This window comes from Nesoenas mayeri, assembly GCF_963082525.1.
Source record: "Nesoenas mayeri genome assembly, chromosome: 15".
NCBI classification, from domain to species: Eukaryota; Metazoa; Chordata; class Aves; order Columbiformes; family Columbidae; genus Nesoenas; species Nesoenas mayeri.
The window spans coordinates 8,403,866-8,425,404 of NC_137559.1; the positions used below are offsets into that span (position 1 = coordinate 8,403,866).

General features: G+C 51.9%; 2 protein-coding genes across 3 annotated transcripts in view; one reads left to right on the plus strand and one right to left on the minus strand.

Moving 5' to 3' along the window:
* The window catches only part of RNPS1 (RNA binding protein with serine rich domain 1), a 10,035-nt gene extending 7,761 nt beyond the window's left edge, over positions 1-2,274 (minus strand). Inside the window, exon 1 of one of the 2 annotated variants that reach the window (XM_080353622.1) lies at positions 2,242-2,274. In XM_080353622.1, coding sequence (XP_080209748.1) covers positions 2,242-2,243 — 2 coding nt within the window. In that variant the 5' untranslated portion in view covers positions 2,244-2,274. The other variant, XM_080353621.1, reaches the window with a different exon arrangement.
* A 978-nt stretch (positions 2,275-3,252) lies between these two features.
* On the plus strand, positions 3,253-8,948 carry LOC308046291 (uncharacterized protein). The gene is made up of 4 exons (XM_080354021.1): positions 3,253-3,399; positions 6,522-7,512; positions 7,609-7,769; positions 8,170-8,948. Exons 2-4 carry the CDS (start codon positions 7,128-7,130, stop codon positions 8,545-8,547), a joined length of 924 nt encoding a protein of 307 aa, XP_080210147.1. The 5' UTR covers positions 3,253-3,399; positions 6,522-7,127; the 3' UTR covers positions 8,548-8,948.
* The last annotated feature ends 12,591 nt before the right edge of the window (positions 8,949-21,539 follow it).

A 21,539-nucleotide genomic window follows, 5' to 3' on the forward strand; every position in this document is an offset into this window, starting at 1 on the left:
GTGGGTACAACCATGTCTGAACCACCAGCTTATGTGAAGTGGCATTGAATATTCACAGTTCTGCATGATGTTGGAAACATCTCTAACTCCACATTCATCACAGGGCAATATTAGTTAATGAGAAAAAAAAAAATCCACCTCTCTAGCTCAGTGCATCCAAGAGTCTTGTTGCTTCTGTGCTTCTGGTGTCAGATTCTGGTAAGCAATTATTTTATTGACTAAATTGAAATGAAATTTACATTCGGAAAGAGATTACTTCTGAACAGCTGAACTCAAATACCTGATTTTCAGCTTCACGGTCTTCCCTAATACAACAACTCCAAAAAGCAACACAAATGAACATTCGCCAACCCAGCTCTCTGCAGACCCAGAAGCCAAGAAACACCCATGCTTTTTGCATGGAAAACAGGAAACCCATAACACAAATGTGACATTAGCAGGGTTTGCTGGGAGAGGAAATGTCTTTTCCAACACCAGTGGTGGTAAGCAAGCAGTCTATGGACTGGTCTGTAGGTGCTGCAAGGTCACTAAGAAAAGCAAACCTGTGTATATCATTCAGCTGTATGGATTTCTAACCAGCTCCACGCTTCTAGTGTCAACTGTGAGGGGGCTGCAGTTCAAAACTTGAAAGCCACTGCATGAGACCAGCTGACTAGTTTGGAAGAACAGGACAATTTCTGGACTCACAAGACCAAAAAACTTGACATTTTCCTTTCTCACCTTCCTTCTCCTAAATACACCATAGTCAGGTTTGTGTTATCTCTTCCTAAACACCAACTTCTCCTGCATCTGTGGACTATCACAGTGATGATGCTATCAGCTCAGCCGTGCATGACTGTCTGTTATCGTCTGATAGCTGGCTTTGGTTTTACCCCACTGGAAGATGGGACCAGAGAGAGCACAGATTAAGACCAGCACATGCTTTGTTGTTATCCAGCCTGCTGCTGGAGTAGCAGGGCATACTTCAGTTTAACAGGTACCACTCCAGCACCACTCATCAGGACAGGCACTTACTATACCAGTTAGCTACAAGATATTCACATATTCGCCAAGCTTCTGTACAATGGCACAAGCAGCATTTAAGTAGCCTCCAAATTAACCAGTGTTTTCTCTCCGTCAAAATATCTATATCTTTCTCAAGAATGCCACTTGCATAGCTTACTTCGGTTGGAAACCTCAGCCTAGAGACGCAGCCTGTGGGCACTTTCAACTGTATGAGTTCAGACATTCACCGGAAGATGTGGAAAGAATAAAATTATGGTCTTCACACAAGGGTGTATAACAAAGCATTTCTAACCGATATGCTTCTTTCCTACAATCAAGAAAACTCTCAATCCCTAACAAGTCAATCTTTTCGCAGCACCCACCCCAAACCAGAAAGTCTAAGAGCAATCTACACAGCCAAAACATTCATTTCACACACACACCTCTCTGCTTTAAGGAGCTGATTTGCACCCTTTGAGAGCTGCAATTCTGCATCAAAGGAAGCAAACTCAGCTCTCCCTCAGACTTCCTGCACAACTACAGGCAAGTCCTTTAACGGCAGTTTGCTTCAGATCCTCATCTGCAAAATGGGGAATCATTTCCTCGTGCGAGGAGAGGGCTGAATGCTCTGCCGTTCTTCGCAGAGTTACGGCCGCTCGCCCAAGCTAAGTGCGGCGAGCAGGGCCAGAGGAGCGCGGGGGCAGCTCCGCGTCCCGGTTCGCAGGCCATGGGGTACGTTAGGGCTCTGGGCGGACCGAGAGCTTGTCGCTGCTGAGCGCACCGTACGTGTTGCCATACTACCAGCGAAGCCAAGGCGCGGGCTGAGGAACAGGGAGAGAAGAGCACAGACCAAGCACAGAGTCGGATCAGAGCAGAGCCCGCACCCCGGGGCCCGCGCCGCCTCCGCCAGGCCCGGCGCCGCCGGCCCGCCCGCCCCCGGGCCCGCACAGCGCTCTTCCCGCCGCCCTGTCCGCGGGAAGCGCCGAGACCCTCGGTCCAGGGTTCCCCTCCAGGCCCCGGCGCGGCCCCGCCCGGCCCCTCCCCGGCCCGGCCTCCCTCCCTCCCCGCCCCCAGGCGCGGTAGGCCGCAGTGCCGCGGCCCCATCCCTGACCCTTGCCCCGCCATCTCCTCCTCCTCAGCGGCTCCGGCGCTCTCCCCTCGACACCCCCGCGCGGCGGCGGGGCCGCTCCGCGCCGCGGCCGGGCCGGATGGACGCCGATCCCCCGCGGCCGCAGCCCTCGCCCCGGCCCCACTCACATCCTCGGCGCCCGCCACAGCCGCCGCTCCGGCCCCGTCGCGCGCGATCGACGCAGCGCGGGCGGGAAGGGGCGCAGCGCGGCGCGCACTGATGGCGTCACATGCCGAGGGAGGGGAAGTGGGCGGGGAGAGGGGTAGGCGTGTCCGGGCGGGTTTAAAGGGACAGGGCGGGAGCGGGACAGCCGGGCTGGCTTCACGGTAGTAGTAACAATAGTAATAGTAACAATAATAATAGCAGCCAGGGCTTCAACTCTTGACTTTCCATGATTAGAAGTTTCTTCTCTCTCAGCTGTAGCAAAGCTATAATGATCCCAAACCCATGCACACCGTTATTCTCATGTCCCTCCTATCTCTGAGGGTGATCAGGTGAGTTTGCTGAACCAGCAGAAAAATATTACTACTGTGAAAAAAGAAAAAAAAAGAAGAATTTTCCTGCCAGTTGTGTCGCTGAAGCAGCTCCAGCAGAGCTGAGAGCAGCAGGGCAGCCCCAGCGTGCCGGGGGGCTGATCTCAGTGACTGCTGGCAGGCGGCAGGACTAAGCCTTAAGGCCGAGCCTGAGCAAGAAGAGACCTCTGTACATGTCATTTGACGGCACAAGCAGAGGTGGGAACAGGTCAGAGCATGCGTCTGCTTCAGAGCAAATGGCACCACCATGACTTTCTGCTCTGTGCCAGCAGCTCAGCCTGGCGCTGGGCAGCCCCATCGCCGCTGCAGTCCTGCGCAGGGAGCTGGTGCTTCCAGGTCTGGGTGGGACCTCTAAGGACAGCGCTGCTGCCTCCTCTGACACTGGGACCATCAGCCACGACTGAGCTGTGGTCTGGAACGGGATGGACAGCAGGTCTGCACCCTGAGACGGCGAAGGTGATGCTGCTCCTCACCATCCTGGAGCAAGGCTGCCCCGAAAGAGTTAAGAGGAGGGCTCCTCCTTCCCAGCACAGAAGTCTCCTCCTGGGCCACCTTCCCAGCAGCCTTTGCTGGCTCTGCCCCAAACAAACAAAGAGGGCAGGAGCTTCTCAAACAGCAGCCTCCCAAAAAGTTGGCTGCTGCAAAGCTGGACTGTGCTGGGACCCTGGCTGGCCACGGCCACTGGAGGATGCAGCAGTGGCAGCAAGTTGGTGCCGTCGCCTAGGAGGATCCTGGCAGTCGTCTTTAGTCCCTGTACGTGGATGCTCTGCCTGTTTGCTTCTCTGCATTAAGCTGGTTTGGTGCTGGGAGCGTGATGGGGAAGGAAACTTCTCGCAGTGGTAGTTTGAGGGGGTGTGAGAAGCAGGGAGGGGTGGCAGGAGGCTGGGGTTGGTGAGGTCCTGTGGCCCACAGCCATCCCACGCTTGGTGGGTGCTGCTCGGCATGCAGACCAGGGACACGCTCAAGCGGGGATGCAGAGGTCTGGTGCTGCGCTGAGATTCAGTGTCGGAGTGGGGAGTGGTGTGCCTGATCTGAAACACTGTCCTCGGGCTGCTTCTCGAACTCAGACACCTGCCCAGCAACTTCACAGCAGAGGTGCAGACCCTCTTTAGACATCATCCATGTGCTGATAGACTGCTGGGTGGTGGATTTAAGGCAGCAGTCACAAAGCTCCTTCAGCCAACATGCCAAAGATGAGCAGAACAGGAAAGAACAGAGCTCCATGAATGCTGCTTTTGGATCTTGCTTCTGTGTTTTTCTGTCCTCTGATTCCTGCCCCTCCTGTGTTAGAGAGAGGTTAGATGTGTGTCTGGCTTCAGAGAACATGGGCTGTGTAGCTTCTTTAGAGGAACGGCAGGATAGGAGATCTGTCTTCTAAGATCTTGGAAACTTTTCATCCTAATGTGTAGTAACAGCCTTAGTTATCTCCACAGAGAGCTGAGATTAACCTGAGTTTCCAGTGGCTGCACTGTCAAGTAGCTCTGTAGAACTGGAACAGCAGAAAAAGGACATTGTTGGGGTTCCTCTCTAATCTGCGGAAGCAGGTGAATTTAGCAGTTTAGCTGAAACACTTTGAGATGAATTAAGTTTTCAGCAACAGTCTCTGAACATCTGGCCTGCCCTCTCTCGAGGTCTGAGGCTGATTCTTGAGGTGCACACCAGCCATGGACAAGCTCAAGAGTTCAGGACTGTCTGCACCAGAACGTGCCTATTGCACACATTTGTATTTCAGGGCTCTTAGCCTAAAAACTGTGCCACAATATTCCTCTGTTTTCCTGTGACACAGAGCATGCTCTAAAGCTGTAGGAATATACCTACTTATTAGCCTTCCTCAAATGTCCTGGTTCCACCATAAAGAACAAATATCGCATCACAATTTGCAGTGATTTATTTGTTTCCTCTTCAGGCATGTGAAAGACGCTCTGTATCATGGGATACAGCAGTCCAGATGGCTGGTAGCAGTCCATGTTGTTAGATAATGTTATTGCTTCCATGAGGCTTGACAAATCCTGCAAAACAGTGACACTGGGTAAAATTGCAGCCTGGGAGAAATGACCATTCTTCCCTGGCATAGATCTTCCTGCTTTGGCAACATTTCAGCACAGGACATCTCATATTGTTAATCTTCCTCCAAACACAGTACCATTAAACCACATTGCCAGTTCTTTCCAATTACCTGTCTCCATGGGGCTAAGGATTTCCAGTCTGTACAGCAGTGGAACTGCTATCGAGGTGAAGAGCTAAGAACGAACCACGTCACCTCAAAGCTGTGCTGGGCAGGCTCTGAAACAGAACACAGAGGAAACCCAGGGGAGCATTGCCACACCAGCTCCTTTTGCCCGTCCAGCACAGCTGTGTTCAAAGCAGGGCAAGAAGTAATTTGGTGTTCTCCCAGCAGACTAGCCCCTTCCACAGCATCATTGCCTTCACTCTACTTGAAATGCTTCTTGCTCTCTTGGCTGCAAGAAGCTCTTTTTCATAGCTGAATTAAGTGTAAACCAGCACTGTCCTCCTTGTGCTTCTGGAGGATGTTTTTAATATTTTTTTTCCCATCTGAGCCAGAATGAAAAAGGACTCGTCTTGCCAGCTATTGGTAGTGGCTATTTAGAATGCTGTGGGAAAGCAATAAAACCAGTGAGGCTGGATCAGTGTCCCTCCCCAGCTGCTTGCAGCTGCTCCGGCTTCCCAAAGGGACACTGGGGATTGGAGGAGGGCTGGGAACTGGAGGAAAAGAGAATGGTGAGCAAGAGGACCTTGTTGAGGTGCTGCTGGCCACAGGGCCCTGGTCCTCTCGTACCTGCAGCCACAGGCAGCTCAAGGTGATGGCTTCCTTGTAGTGTCTCCCCTTGGCATGGAGAAAGCTGGGTATTTCTGACCTTCTCATTTTGCTCTGCAATTGCAGTGTCTGTAGCTGGCGATGTCTGTTTTTCTATATCCACTCCCCCAGCTCTTATCTACAAAGTCCCTAATACATGTAGCAGGGCGTGGGGAGGCCTTTAGATGTAAACAGATCTGGATCAAAGTACAACCTACATCTGTTGAGTTAACGTCTCTCTCTTTTGCCATGGAATAAGTAAAATGCAGACAACTCCTGTGTCGAATTAAGTGGCTCTATTTCTGCCTGTGGCTTTCTGTGGCTGATGTACAACAGTCTCTATGCCTCCTTGGCCAACAAAACAAGTTATCCTCCTTTTTAAGATCCACATGTGCCTGAGGAAGCGTGGTTTGGAAAAGGCTCCTACATCACATCTGCTTGGCAGCCACCACTTGAGATAGCTTCCATTATACATTACTAATCCAAAAAGTGTTTTGCTGTCTCATGGGAATTATTGGAAGCTATTTATTTTGGTGATGTGAAACTGAAAAGTATGTCCTTTAGGCAGCAGTTGCAGTACTGGGCATCCAAGAAACACCTGCAGTGAAGGAAGCTGATTAGAAGTTGGAAAAAACCTCCACCATAGTTGTGTACACACATACATGTGTATGTATACAGATATATAGGTATATCCACATATAGGTATAAGTATATATGTGCATATACACATGGCTCCAAGCACTGTCCCTCCTGACCTGGCCCCACCATGATGCCTGCAGCGAGGAAAGGGGCTGGTCCCGCCACGCTGCTTTTCTCTTGGGTGCGACCCAAAGCAGACACACGTGCAGGGACCGTACCAGCAGCGCAGTGCCTGCTACACCCACCCATGCGTACGCAGTGAGTGTGAACACGTCCTGAGCCACCGTCCCTTAGCTGACAGCACCAGCCAAAGCTGTGGGCATGGGGAGAAAAGGGAAGCACAGGAGGTACAAGCATTATGTTTGTAGTTTTACCTTATTTGAAACTGCTGTACAAATGGTTGCCTTTGCTTCTCCCAAAGGTACAGGACAGCATCATCTCCAGACCCAAGAGGCAGGTTCTGCAGCACCAACAGTTTCCATGCAGTAGCTGTCAACATGGGCATCCCTGGTTCCGCTCAACATAACCTTCTAGACCATCAAGGAGACACGAGGCTCCAGTAAGGACCTGCCAGCCTTGCCGGGACTCACACTGAGCTCCCTGGGACACTGAGCTGCTGCTCAGGATTCTGACTGCTCCCGATTCCTCACTGTGCTGCTGGCAGGCAGGAATCCATGTCCAGTTTGGGACACTGGGCAGGGCCGAGCCCGTTACCATCCTCTGCACCCTCGGCAGACCCAGGGACTGGGCTGGATCCCCTGTTCCGAGGGGTCTCTGTGTGAGTGAGGGAGGGGTTTCAGGCTGTCCTGAGTTGCTCTGGTGGGAAGAGCTGCCTCCTTCCTCCTCTGTGGCTGGGAACCAGGTCACTGCTGGCAGGTGGGATGGTGCTGAGGGGCTCCACGGCTGGTTCCAGCAGCCTGGTAGCAGAGCACTAGCAGAGCCTGAGCACCGTTGTGGGGCTCTGTGCTGCCTGGGAGCAGCTGCACTCCGGGCATGTAGGTGCCAGCACGGGACGGTGCCGGGAGCGATGGGTCGGCTGGATGACCATGCCAAGAGGAGGATTGTGGAGCTGCGCAGGGCTGGGCTGAGCTTCCGCAAGATCAAGAAGGTGCTGGAGCTGGACGATATCCGGGTGACGCCGCAAGCTGTGTACCTCTTCCTCAAGAGGAAGAGTGTGGAGCCAGGGTCTATGGCAGCTGGCTGGGATGGGGACCAGCCCTGGCCCCTGCAGCAGGGGCGTGAAGCTGAGCCACCTGAGCCCCCATGGGCCCGACCCCCAGCAATGCCCAGTGGGGACCCCGCCAGCAGCCAAGACACCAAGGAGGGCATCCAGATTGTTAGCGTGACCTCGCTCTGCAAGGACGGTGGGCAGCTTGGGGAGGCCCTGCCTGTGGGACTGCCCTCCAGGAACGGTAAGGGCTGGCTCCCCTTGGGGGGTTCACCACCATGGCCACCCCCTAGCAGTGCTGGGCCTCCTTTTGAGGTATTACTCTCGCTGTCCCTTGCAGGCAATGATGGCTTCACAGGCACACCCTCGGCTCTGGGGGGTCCAGCCATGCCCCTGCAACCCCTGCCCAGCCGAGGGCAGCTGGTCACACCCCCCGCCAGGAACCCAGCCCCGATGGTGAAGAAGAAGATCGTGGACAGGGCTGTCCTCCTGCAGGAAAAGGTAGGGTGCTAGGTGGCATGGTTGGACAAGACCCCCAGAAACGGAAGGGGTGGAAAGAAAAATCCAGGATACGCTATTTCTGTCCCTGCAGAGAGCAAACACAGGCTGACCAGCACAGGCAGCCTGGCTGACATGCAGCAGCACCCACCACCAGGCAGCTAAGCACGTACCGACAGCATGCAGGGCAATATGGAGCTCCTGCGGAGCAGCAGCACAGGGGCTGGGTGGGGATGAAGTGCACCCCAGGGTGCAGTGAGTTCTAGAGGTGCACAACAAGGAGGTGGCTTTCTCTCCTACCTTATAGCTAAGTGCAGAAGAAATCCTTCTCTTGCTAATCGCCATTAAAGGAGCAGCTGATAACATTTTACCTTCGCTTCTCTCCTGCCTCCCACTACTCCAGGTCAAAGATGCCAGTACTCAGACTGCCCTGCTGAATCCCACGATTCCTGGAAATCAAAACCTTGCTTGGGGTGGACCAGTGCATCCCCCTGCTCCCAGTTCCCACGCCATTGCTGAAAAGTTGGATGCTGTACAGACGGAGATCCAGAAGCTGAGCCAGGCCCTGCACGCGGTGCTGCAGAGGCAATGCTGCCTGGAGCGCCAGCAGGAGCAGCAGCAGCGGCTGCAGCAGGAGATGCTGATGACGCTGCAGCAGCTCAGCTCCACCGTGAGCCATGGCACGGTGCCGGCCAACCAGCCCTGTGTCCCCTTCAGTGGTATGGTTGAGCCCTCTCCCACTGTGCCCAACTTCAGCCAGTTCAAGATGGAGCTCATCTGACCTCACACAACGCCAGCGTGATCTAGCAGCGCTGCACTCATGGCAGGATGAAGCCATGAAGAACCACCAACTTGCAGCAGCTGTGCCAGCTGCCTAAGGATTATGTGGGACACCCAGCAGAGAAGGTCACTGGTGCCTCATGTTTTCAGCCCTGTTGACTGAAAGGGGCTGCCTGGCACAAGAGAAAGGGCAATGGAAAGCTGAGACCTTACTCCTGCTGTGCTGCCCATCCTGGCTGGCGCTGAAGCTGGCTGGTGCCCAGAGTTCAGCAGTGCAGGTGGGTTGCCTGCAAGTAGATGATGCAACTAAGAAAGACACAGCAGGGAGGTGAGTCTCAAAGAAAACGCGAGGCTTCCTCTCACAAGGGTCAGTGCTGTGGTGATCAGTTACAGAAATGCTTCGTGCCCTCCCTCCGCAGAGCCTTGTTGGGTAAAAATCTATATACACCATGGTTCAGAAACAGTGTGGCGTCTCTGTCTTCATTTTATCTAACCCTCACCCACCAGGGAGCAGGCCAGATCTCTTTTGGATGCTGCCACTATGTGCGGAGCCACACAGGGTGCTCAAACCCATGAAGTGAGACCACCGCTCTGCACATGAGGATGCTACTGGAGGCCTGGCATTTGCCTCGGTTCGTCACCCAGCAGTGAATGTTGAGAGGATACAGAGTATGTCATTCCTCTGCATCAGCCACGCAGGCTTCCTTCTTTCTGGTCACCACACTTAGCACAAACTTTGCCTAGAAGTCGTCCCCAGCCTGTTTCTTTAAACTCCTTTTGTCTGAAGTCATGATTCAGAAGTGTAAAAATAATTCAGGTATTTGTATACATACAGAGCTGTACATACACACACACACACATATATATGTGTATATACACCTGCGAATTTTGCAGGTCCTTGCAGCAACCCCAGCAGACAGGGCAGCTGGACAACCAGTCTGCCCCAACCCCAGAGACAAGTGCCTGGCCCCAGTGCTGTCAGACCCTGTTGCTGCAGCTGTGCCCAGGAGCACTAGAAGTCTGCTGCCATCTCCCCGCGGTCATTCATTTCGATGTTGGTGTAATTTCGGGGATATCTGAAAAGCAACAGACAAAGAAAAATGCAAGATCCAGTCTCCTTGCTCTTTTGCACGAGGCAGCTAATCTGCACCTTATCTTCGCACTTAAAATGAAGAGGCTGGATGGCCAGCCTTCAACAGGCACAGAGTTTACTAAGGTGTCTGTTAACATTTTTGGGAAAAATTGGAGCAGAACACCTGCCACCACCTGGCACATGTACACCAACTTAAAACCATGCTGGTTTCTGAAAGAGATTCCCTAAACCTGACTTCTGCTATTTTTTAAACTCCTTTTTTTTTTTCAAAAAAAAAAAAAAAAAGGCATATTGAGTTTTCTGTTCCCCAAACGTATTTTAAGAACTTTCCTCATTTCCAACACTTGCACACCAGCCTCCTATGCAATGATGAAAGAAGATCAGCAAAAAATCATGGAAATAAATCCCCTGGGCTGGTTAGATAACCCATCCACAGTAGTATTTAATTCAGACAAACACACAGCCTGGCTGTTAAGCTGCTGTTTGTCTGGTGGTAAAGTTAGGAAATGTCAAGTAATTATTTAAAATCATGCCATGTTATAGTGTGGAAGCTGTTTCCCATAAAGTTAATCCTAAACTGTCCATTGCTTCCACCCTGCTCTAAGGAAAAGCTCTTCCCTGTGGCCAAAGCGTCATCTCTCAGTGCCCCTTGTGTGCCATGAGCCTTCAGCTTTCTGCTCTCTCAGCACAGCACATTGTAAGACTGATGGCCTGTACACTGCGCCCACTGACATGCCTGGCATTACCTGTGGTTTTATTGGTTGTTCTCTTAACCTCCTGTGGAACCTGCAGTCTGCCCCATCAAAGGGGCTTTTCTGCAAAAATTAGGAGCAACATATTGGAGCATTCAGATGCAGCATCTGAATGTAGGTGGTTCACCCAAGTGAAGGACAGGGTGTCCCTGCACAGCAATTAGAGAGGAAGCACTGGGGAAGGAGAGGGTGAGAGGTGCAAGGCAGATGGGAAGGTGGTTTCTCACCTTTTGGTGAAGTAAAATGCCAGGCTGACCATCAGAGAGATGAGCAGGAGAGATCCCATGACAAACAAGGCTATTTCCCAGCCCTGGAAGGAAGCTGAGGGTGCAAGGGTAAAAACAGAACATTATAACCATGACCTTCCCCAGCGCAGGGTGTCACCGAATCAGAGTCACAGAATGGGTTGGAAGGGACCTTTAAAGATCATCTAGTCCAACCCCCTGCCATGGGCAGGGACATATTTCACCAGATCAGGTTGCTCAGAGCCCACCCCAACCTGACCTTGAACACTCCCAGTGATGGGGCACCCACAGCCTCTCTGGGAACCAACAGATTGGGCTGTCCTGGCCCCCTGACCTGGAGAGCCACACTTCCACCCCCCAAGCTGCGCCCCCCACGCCATCCCAGCTCTGGCAAGGGGCTCCCTGGTGACGCTCAGTCTCAGGAGATGATGTAGACACCCAAACTTCCAGTGGTATTGGTGCGATAGGGCTGACTGCACCATCACACTGGAGGAAACGACCGTCATTACTTCTCTCATACTGACCCACCAGTTTCTAGAAGGCAGCTGTGTTTGGGAAGCATCACCGGAGATCGCTGGTAGCTTGCCTTGCATTGTCCCTCTCACATGGAGATGTGGCCTGACCCTGGCCCCGGCCCCACTCGCTTGTGCTGGAAGCAGATCACCGCGCTTAGCTTCACTTCCTACTCACCATCGCTGTGCAACACGGATGGTGCATTTTTGGGGGTGATGCACTCAGGACTGGTTTTCAGCACTCTCCCATCCACGGAGAAAGGGTGGGGGCTGGCCAGGAAGCCCTGGAGCCAGGTCTCAATGGACTGCTGCTGCTCTGGCTGCCGAGCCCACACCTGGCCCCAGACCTTCACCAGGGAGCCCACGCAGGTCAGGTTTAGCTCTGCAGAGAAACAAGAGACAGTCTTGAGTGGTTGGAAACCCTCTGGCTATTCGGGAACACTTTGCTCCTATGACTTCATGCCCTGCTCCAGTAACAGCCTCCTGCTCCCATAATCTTCACCATCTTCTCCCCACCTCTCTGAAATCACACTGCCGTGCTGCATCGCAGGTTAGCATGTGCTCAGCCTTTCTTTCAGTGACAAAAAGGACTTGGAGTTGTCCTCCCAACCCAGCAGAATACTTTGTCCTACACTTTGTAACTTCATGATCTCTACCTGTTGGTGAGAGTTGTCTGAAATAGTTCAAAGGGCTAAAAAGGTGTTTAGGTGAGGGAGACAAAGCATGGCTGTGAAGCTTTCATTTCCTTATAAAACTAGCCAAAAACCAGGAAACATTTCTTCCCATCCCTCAAAAGCTGTAGGTCTCTAAGACTTCCAGAAGTGACTCTTTGGTACTTTGAATAAATAAAGGACACTGAAGGAGTCTGATCGAGTTGAGAACCAGAGTCCTCTGGAGTGCAAATGGTTTTTTGCCTTGTGAGCTTAGGATATTCAGCTTGTCTGGCAGGACATCTCACCGCATCAGAGACTCCCATTCCTCACGGTCCCTCTAGCTTGCCCTTCCTCTAGTAAGCAGCTTGTGTCAGGCTCTCTCCTGCTCTCTTCGCTGAAATCCCAGGTACGCATCACCGCTCCTCCAGTTCCCCTCATTCAAGTGTAAGTCTGCAAACTTGGCTTGAGAAGGGACCATCCTGGTGATGAGCAGCTGTGGATGGGTGAGGGAGGAGGGCATCTCAAACCGGGAGAGCAGAGCGGGGCACCAACCTTGCAGGTAGAGCTCAGAGACGCCGCAGGAGCACTTCTCCTCTAGGGAGCTCACCAAGACCCTTCCCAAGCTTTCCAGCATCCTCCTGTGCTGCTGGGTCCACATGGAACAGTCTAGGAGAAAAGGAGACATGGTTTTCTGGTGCAGCTCAGGGCTGTTACTAAGGTCCCAGCTGTGTGCCCCTTTCAAAACACATGGCTTCACACCTGAGGTCAGGAGCAAAGCTCCTCCAGAGCCTGCATCCCACCCTCCCCTGCCCTGCTCCTGCAGGATCAGTCTTCACTTCTGGCCTTCGATGACCACATACACCAGCTTCACTCCTTCGCCAGCCTCCCAGGGGAGTGAGGAAGAGACATGCCCCAATATGTCCTACCACACAGGCCAGTACAGAGTGGTCTCCCACGCTGGGAGAGGAGGGAGAGGTCCACTGCCTGCCCCTCTCAGAACGCTGAAGGAGGAATCTCCATTTCATTTTACTGAGGTCCTGACTGCCCCAAGCTGATCCAAGCATGGCCTTTGCAGAGGCTGGAGACCCCACTATACTGCTTGCTGGTTCTGGTATAAGGACTGAGCCACACAGCTTCATCCTGCGGATGGGCTCCAACGGGAGGGTTTGCTGGCAGCTTCCCTGACCATGCCCCCACCATCACAAGAGACCTTGGGGGGCCTTCCTGCCATTGCTGCAAATTAAGGCTGCAGAAAGAAATCCTACGAGCAGGGCTGGGCCCTGCCTGAGCAGAGACATCTCAAATGAAGTACGTGGCCACCTTCATACAAGCACACGCTGGAGCTGTGAGTGAGGCTGCCCTTTGGCTGGGGGTGTGTCCACCATCCCATCAACACATGGGCGTCTGTACCAGCTCTCCCCCAGCACATGCCCTTTCACAACTGGGAGGCAGCAGGGTCCCCGCGAGCATCCCCCTCCCATCCCATGAGAAGCTAGGGTCAGCCCCTGTCCCGCCCGGCCCAGCCCTCCCACCCCACCCCAGTGGGGATACCCAGATCCACTCACTGGGTGTCAGGAGGCAGAGGTGGAGATCCACCGCGAAGGTGTCCCGGGGACAGCTGTTCTGCAGGCCAGGTGTAGGGTCCGAGACGGCAAACTGCAGCTCTGCACTGGCATTGCTGCTGGCACAGCGGCTCAGGGACACGGGCCTGTTCCCAGAAGAGGAGTCAGAGCTCACCAACACGTCACACACCTTTCCTCCCTCCTCCAACCACAAATCCCTCCCAGGCCCCAGTTCCCGATGTTGCTGGGGATGATGGAGAGTTTGCTGGAGCTAGAACTGAAATGAACTTTAAAAGAACCATCACAGAGATGGATTCAGCCAACCCCTCCAGTTGGAGAGGACCTGGGCTTGGCCAGAGCAAACCTATTCGGTGTGACTGGCTTCTGTAGGAGTAAGATTGCTGCCTCACTACAGCCAGCCTCCCAAAATTAAGAGTTTGTCCTCCAGGATAAGGAGTTTTCCAAGCTACACAATACCTGCCCCTGCATTTCACTAACCTACTGCCTCCCTTCCCACACCAGGGCTTACAGACTTGGTCATGGTGTCAGGAACCAGCTTTTCTGGACGTGGTTGTTCAGGGCTCGACTGACAGAGGCTGCCTGGAGTCAACTCATGTGAGCTCTCCCAACAAGCCACTGCCCTGGCGTTATGAACAACCACTCCGGTGAGGCTTCAGCACAATGTTTCAGCCAGACAGAAGCCGGTGATCTCAGTATCCCACAGGAAAACTGCAGGTGTGGGTCTGCATGCTGTGCATGTGTGCTTGTAGGGGAGGATATGGACGCTGAACCTCCTGTCACATACCAGGTGGAACAGTGGAGCAGAGGACTTAAGGAGCACAGATTGAATTAAAAGAGGTGATCATGTGGATAGGAGGAAGTCTGTTAGTGTTCCCACCAAGAGAAAGTCCCAGCCCTATTTGGTTTTGAGTCCATCTAGGAGTGAAAGGGATGTTGGGTTTTATTTTGCTCTGCTGCTCACAGAGATTGTTGTTGTTGTTATTGTGGGGTTTTTTTGTTGGTTTTTTTTTTGTTGGTTTTTTTTTTTTTTAAGATAAAATTTGGCAAAGAAGCATATGCAGCTGCTATCTGTAAAGGCTGCATTCCTTCATGGGATGCCATACACATCCCTTGAGGGAAGCAAGTTAAGTGAGCACTGGAGGAACAAAGTTCAATTCCCTACACCGAGGGTGGGGAAATGTTTTCCATTGCAATGTGCTACCCACCTCTCTGTTTTTCATCACAGTGCTGGTGAATGTATTCAGCCATGCAGGGCGCAGGACAAGGCAGCAAGTTCAGCGACATGCCAGGTAGAGGCTCTGGGTGCAGAGAACCCAAAGACATTTTCCCAGAGAAGCGACCTCACCTGTCATCCTTGCAGGGCACAGCATAAGATGGTCCAAGGAAGTCCAAGTGTCCTCCAGCTGTGCTGGGCTCACATGTGTAAACCAAGGCATCCACCAGGTTCTCTGATGTTGCCTTTGTGTCTCCAGGAATCAAGCTGGTGCTGTACACAGCAATAGCACTGGAGCCTTCACTAGCAGCAGAGATGTCCTTGAAAGTCAGGTTTGTGCCATCTGGAAATGCCAGGGGAATAAGTGGGGTGAACATCGAGATAGTGTTAGGCTGAGCCTTGAGCCTGACAGGACAACCTGTTAACATGGAGAACTCCAGGAACAGAAATGGAAGACAAAACAATGGTGGTAACTGAGGCCAAGTAAAGCTGAAAAATAGCGACTCCTTGCTGTGAACACAGATTTCCAAAAAGATCAAGGTTCCTCTGGTATGCAGAGTCCTCTTCATATAGACCAGCCAGAATTTAAGATGAACAAAAAATAAATCTAGATAAATGAATGTGCTGAGGAAACACCACCTCAGGACCAGGAGGAGGCAGCAGCACTGCAGGGCTCAGTGAGCATCAGTGAGCATGGAATCAGTGAATAGCCCCATTGTCCTGGTAGACCTTGCTTCTCCTGAAAACCCCTTTGTCTTGGTACTGGCAGGAGGAGTTTACAGTCCTCCCTGTCCGGGGAGCTCAGCAGAGGCATGGAGTGGGATTAAGCACCTTCTCGGCTGGAGTGTGATGGAACAGCACAGGCAGAACAAAGAGAGAAAAAACTAGAATAACGGACAGGAAAGGCAAGGAAGAGTTCTTCCCCATGCCATGCACCCTCCTCCATCCCTTTCCTCAAAGCTGCTCAACCTGCCCATTTGTTTGAAGACAGACCACACACCAGGTCCATGCCATCTGCCTCACCGTGCCCTCCATCCAGTGCAAACACGAACAGCCCTGTGGCTCCGATGGTGCCCCTCAGCGGGACACTGGCCTGTGCCTTGGCCTCCTTCCCTGAGAAGAAGACTAGGCTGAGCCCTCCCAGGCTGGTGCCAGGCTTCCCCTCCAGCTCCACGAAGCGGTCAGGGTTAGTGCCACCAGCCAGGCACAGCTCACTGATGCGGATGGCAGGAGGGACTGGTGCTGAGGAGCTGCTGCAGAAGTTCTCACTCAGTGGTGTCACCATGGCCACCTGCAGGGAGACACAAAAGCTGCTGTCACCACTGCTGCATTTCTTCAGGTGGAGTGATGGCTGCTCACAGCGTTAACCTCTTGTTCGTGCCTCTCACAGGTCCCTGGTGAGGCCTGAAGAAGACGTGGTTCTGACTCACACCGGCTGTTCCTCACTCCCACCATCTGTTCAAGGGTTGTCCTGATTGTGGGGTCCCATCACCACACATCCCCATCACTGCCTTCACTCCCACTCTTGGGACTTGGAACAATTCTCTTTCCCTACTGTCAGGAGCACAGTGGATAGAGAAAGCATATCTGCCCTTCTAGTGTCTGGATGGAGAAAGGACATCTGCCATCAACCCACCTGGAAACTGCTCTGGAGTTTCGCACTCAGGCTGTGGCAGCGGCTCAGAGACTCATCCTCAGGGCTGTGAGAATCGTTTTCATACAGGATGCTCTGCCCTGGTACCAGCACTTTGACCAGCTGCTCTGCGTTCTCCGGCCTTCGAGATGTGTATACCACAGCATCCACCAGCCCCTTGGTGGTCACAGCCATGTTCACTGCATAGCGGTTGGTGTTGCTGTAGTAGAGAGCCACAGCGTCCGCCCCATTCTGGATGGTGTTTGGGGGCAGCCTGATCATGGGTGCTGGGCTCACGGCGCTGCTCCCCACCAAGAAGTAACCCAGCTCATCTGTGTGGTGTCCTGACAGGTCCAACACCCGGTAGGCCCGGCTATTTTTACCATTGTAGAGGACCAACCAGTATCCCTGGAGGTCAAACCGTGTCCGTCCAGTGTAGAAGAGTTCAATGTATTCCGTATCCTCTCTTCCCCCTGGGTTGTCTGGGTTCACCTCGTTGATGAGTAGCTGGGCCACTTTCACTGAAGTTTCTTGAGTCTCTTTGGGTATCTCTGATGGGACACCTTGGAAAGCAAAAATGTCACAAATACAGGCCTAAGCACAGAGCCCCAGGGAAAATGCACGTTGCACACTATTTTGCTGGAGTGAGGGACTGAGGATGCTGGCTCGGATTTTTATCATGTGTGCTCTCCTTAGAAGAGCCCAGGAAATACTCTGGCTAATACCAGCTGTAACAGCAGAGCTTGTTGTTATTACAGACGATGGGCAATATGGGCTCTAGGAACTGGATGTGGTGGAATTGGAAGAGATCTTTGCCAGAGCTGGGGAAATGAAGAAAGGAACACTTCCCTCCTCTAGGAGAGCCAAACCTACGTGTCCACTGTCAAACACATCATATCCCCCAACCTGGAAGAATTATGACTGGTACCTGGAGGCAAGTCTGGCACGTTAAGATCCTTGAAGCAGGAGCTTTCTGCTGTGATGTTTCTTCTGTCAAAACTCAAAACTCTGGGTGTCTCTAGGAAGGTCTTGAAGGCGAGCAGCAGCCTGCTCAGCTGGTCCTCTGACTTAGCAGTCAGCAGAGTGGTGAACACAAGCCCCAGGTCCTGGCAGGCTGCCTTTGGCTCTGCAGAGGCAAGCAGAGAACTGCCTCAGTTTCCCCATGCTGCCAAAGACCCACTTTCTCCTGGAAGAGAGACAGAGCTCACCAGCTCATCTCTACCGCCGCTGTCCTCCCGGTCAGGCTGACTTGGGGCAGCTCAAGCCATCTGCACAATGCTGTGAGCTCTGCCTGTGCCAAGGGACATCCTGGGACCAAGTCACACAGCACACCCAGATACTGTCCTCACCCTTTCGAAGCCTTGTAGTCCCAACAGTGAACAGAATGGTCTCTTTGGGGGTAGTCTAAACATAAGCTGACATAACACTGCTGACAGTGCAGGCTGCAACACCATGGCTCTTCTCTTCAGGCGTCTGCATCTGCTCATCATACTCACACACTAACCTAGCAGGGACATCAGAAAAGCAACACAGACCAGTAAGGTCACTTGCATTTCTGCTGAAACTTGGCTTAGTTCATATGGATCTTAATGCCAAGCAGGCAACAAATTCCTAGTTGGGATGTCAACCCTGTTGCCACATCTGTTTGACTGCAAACACTCAAGGTCAAAATAGCTGGTGGTCTGTGGAGGAGCGCTGATGTGTGTTGGTGGAGCTGCAGATGGGAGCACTCTGCAGAACATGGAAGAACAGCACCATGCTCTGCCTGACACTCGACATTTCTGTCATCAGCACCAACTTCAAATTAGCTGGGATCCAAGCCAAGAGGACTCAATGCAACAGGGAATACAGGGCTGAAAATCAGAAGCAAATGGGCATTAATCACCGGAGGTCCCTGGACTGCCCTGCTCCTGCCCAGCTCACCTTTGAAGTATGCAGCAGAGACCCCACAGCTGCACGATTCATCAAGGGCCTGGACCAGAGTCATCAAAATCTCTTCAGACTTCAGGAGCCAGGCCTGGCAATCTAGGAAACAAAAAGCCAGCTGTTGCCCAGGCAGTGCAGCCTCGGTCACAGGATCCAAGCTCATTCTGGGATGGGTGCAGCTCAACTCCTGCATATCATTCAGAGGGCCTAAGGTCTTCACTTCCCCCAGAACAGATGAGTGTGGGAATGAAAACTGGAGAAGCTCAGCTTGGCATGGGTTGCCATGAAGAAAAATATTGCAGAAAATTATCAGATGTCCTAGCTGTGTTTTCTTTGGTGTTATATTTACACAACTCAGCATGAGTCTGGGTGGTCTCCCTGGACAGCTCTGGCTTTGTGCACCTGCTCTTGTCCTTCGGAGGTCCTGCCTGCAGAAGCAGAAATAACCAACACCCACCTGCTACATGAAGGCAGAAGGAGAGAGTCTGGCTGAAGCGTTTGCTGGGGCAGTCATTGAACTTGCCAGGGGTGGGCCTGCTGAGGACGTAGGACAAGGAGTCCCGGGTCACAGAGCAGCAGTTGCACTGGCTCATGGACATATTTCCTAGCTGGTGCCTGCAAGAGAAAGACATGCAAATGAAAGAAAACATGACCTGTCAGCCAAAGGCCTGAGTCCTCTTCATCCACCAGTCACACCCGCCTGCACCAGAGGGTGAAACCAAGTGCTTATAGTCTTCTCCCTTCATAAGGTTTGGAAAGATATTCCATCCTCATCAGTACCTCCTTGTCTCAGAAAAAAACAAACAAACAAACAAACAAACAAAAAAAGCCCAAGAGCTCACTAAATCTTGTGAGAGAAGAGCACAGGCTTCATCTAACCCTTTTTCTTCCAGCACTGGCTGCTTTTTTGACTGATCTAAAGTCAGGCAGGTACTACAGGCAAACTCATGCTCAGCCTGGGACCACTGAGAAGAATGGTGGGGTGCAGCTAGAGAAACTGGAAAGGCAGCACCTGAAGAAGAAATGCTTGAGCAAGAGCCTTCAACTCAAAGGTGGGGAGCATGACTGGGTGTTGGACTAGATGACCTTTCAAGGTTCTTTCCAACACAAACTGCTCTATGATTCTATGAAGTCCCACTCTGAGGAGCTGCATGGCGCAGAACTGCTCAGACCTCCTCAGAGAAGGAGATCACCTCATTACGGGACAAGTGCAGGTTTTATTTCATAAGTGGGAGGAAGACGAGCAAAGGAAGGAATAGGAATATGCTGTGAATAAGTGCTGACCGTGCCACGGGAGTAAACTACACCCTTTGCCAACCCTGCTGACCCTGGTCTGGAGGTGGCACTCATCTTCCATACTTGGGTTTGGAACAGCAGGCAAGGGTGACTCTGGTGCCAAACCTCCCCCCAGCCATGCCCAGCCTCTCACCGCTGTTCCTTGTAGGCAGGTCTGCCAGGGGTCAGGGTCTCCAACAGCTCAGAGTTGGGTTCCTCATTGCTTGTGTACACGAAAGCATCCAACAGGCCGGTCACCGGCAGCACCTTCCCCAGGACCAAGCTGCTGCTGTTGCCTCTGTAGAGGGCAATGGCATTGGGGCCACCTCTGAGGACAGGATGGGTGACGTTCTCCGGGAATGACAGATCCACTGCACACCAGCAAGGAAAGGAACAATGATGGCATGTAAGCAACACATAAGCGATACCCCCTATGTAGGAAACCAGCATCTCTTTGGTCCTGGACAGCAAGACACAGGAACTCAGAAAGTGTCTGGGGTTGTCTGACTATTACAAATTTGGCTTCTGCTGCTGCATCTTTCTGCTCACTAACACTTCTCACACTTGCTCAGCTTGAATTTCCCCATTCGTGGCCAGATCCACAGCGTGAAGGAGGCTGGAGGAGGAAATGGGAGCAGAGTTCATCCTCCTATTCTGGTTCTGTGAACAGACGAGCTGAGTTATGCATAAGCAGGGGAACTAGAAAGCAATTGCTGATGTGACTTTGACTACAGTAAAATAATTTTTTAATTCTAAAAGAGATCTGCAAAATCCACTAACCTTTCATGTAGCAGTTGCTTCAGTAGTACACAAAAATATTGAAGAATTTACATTTTATTCCAGCATTTAACAGTCCAGCTCATCCAGGGTATCTTTCCTGGTGAGAAATGCAGAGCTCAAGTGGACAATCAGCTCCTCTACTTGTGATGACAAAGAATTTGGAGCAATTTGAAGCAGTTTGAATTGTAGAAAGGAGCTCAATTTCTTTTTTTAAAACAAAACAAAACAAAACAAAACAAAAAGTTTTAGTTGCAAAAGTTTTTCAATTTTTATGGCAACCAGCTTTGTAAGGGATGAATATACTCCCTGACTCAGAAATCATGAGTCAGTGAATTACACAAGACATCTGCAGAGCTAGTGTCTCCAGCTGCCAAAATCTTCTTTAGAGGTGCCCAAAATAACAAGATATTTCTTCCTCCTCTGGTGGCCTGGAAGAAATCTTGACTGTTGGGAGGAAGTTTAGATTGCAGCTTCATACAGCTGATGCATGTGACCTACATCTGCAGATGGTGCAATAGAAGAAAAGCCCTTGTGCTTTTTTGAGAAAAGAGTCTGTATCTGCTGGGAATGACCACCAGTTTATGCATAAAGAAAGAGACGTCAAGGAGATGTGGTGCTGTCAGGGTTCTCTGGCAGCCTGGCCACAGGGCTGGGAGCAGAACCATGTCCTCCACGTGGGCTTCTGACTTCCATGAGGTCCCTTACCTGGAGCTCTGCAAGTCTACCAGCCCTGCGAGACATACTGCCTCCGTTTGTTTGTCCTGAAGCCATCTCCTTCTGCCTTCTTTTGATGCCCTTCAGTTCTTGTACCAGGAGAAAGAGTAAGAAATTGAGCCTTGTCCACTTTCTTCAGGCTACTCACATTTCTGAAACCTCTGTCAGAGCCCTCCTAAGCTTTCCCATTTCTAGGCATACTTAGTTACTTCTCCTGTGGAAGCATTTCTAGAGCACTATCCATCCTAGATGACCTTCTCTGAATGTCTCCAATTCTAAAATATCCTTTTGGACATTAAGGTATTGTACCACACAACAACTAAAGATACAAGCAAACCATGGCATAAAACAACAGGATCCTCCAGCCTGAAACTTGGCTGATCTCTCCCGCAGCTAGTCATCAAAATCCCGCAGGTAATCATCAAAACGCAGTCCTTACCTGGGGTTTTGCTTTGTGCTGGACCAATCAGAAGTAGCCCATCCAGTGAGGTTTTGCCGTAAACGTCCATGGTGAAATAAATCTCTTTGGTCTGACCATCGATCAGCACCAGAACAATGTCCCTCAGCTCGGTGGAGTGGGGACCCTGAAGCTCTATGAACTCGAACTCTTCAGA

Bases quoted from the DNA above. Each gene is read 5' to 3' on its own strand.
- LOC308046291 (XM_080354021.1), top strand. From the start codon at position 7,128: ATGGGTCGGCTGGATGACCATGCCAAGAGGAGGATTGTGGAGCTGCGC. The intron at 7,513-7,608 runs GTAAGGGCTGGC...TGTCCCTTGCAG, and splicing joins GGGACTGCCCTCCAGGAACG to GCAATGATGGCTTCACAGGC. The intron at 7,770-8,169 runs GTAGGGTGCTAG...CCACTACTCCAG, and splicing joins CTGTCCTCCTGCAGGAAAAG to GTCAAAGATGCCAGTACTCA.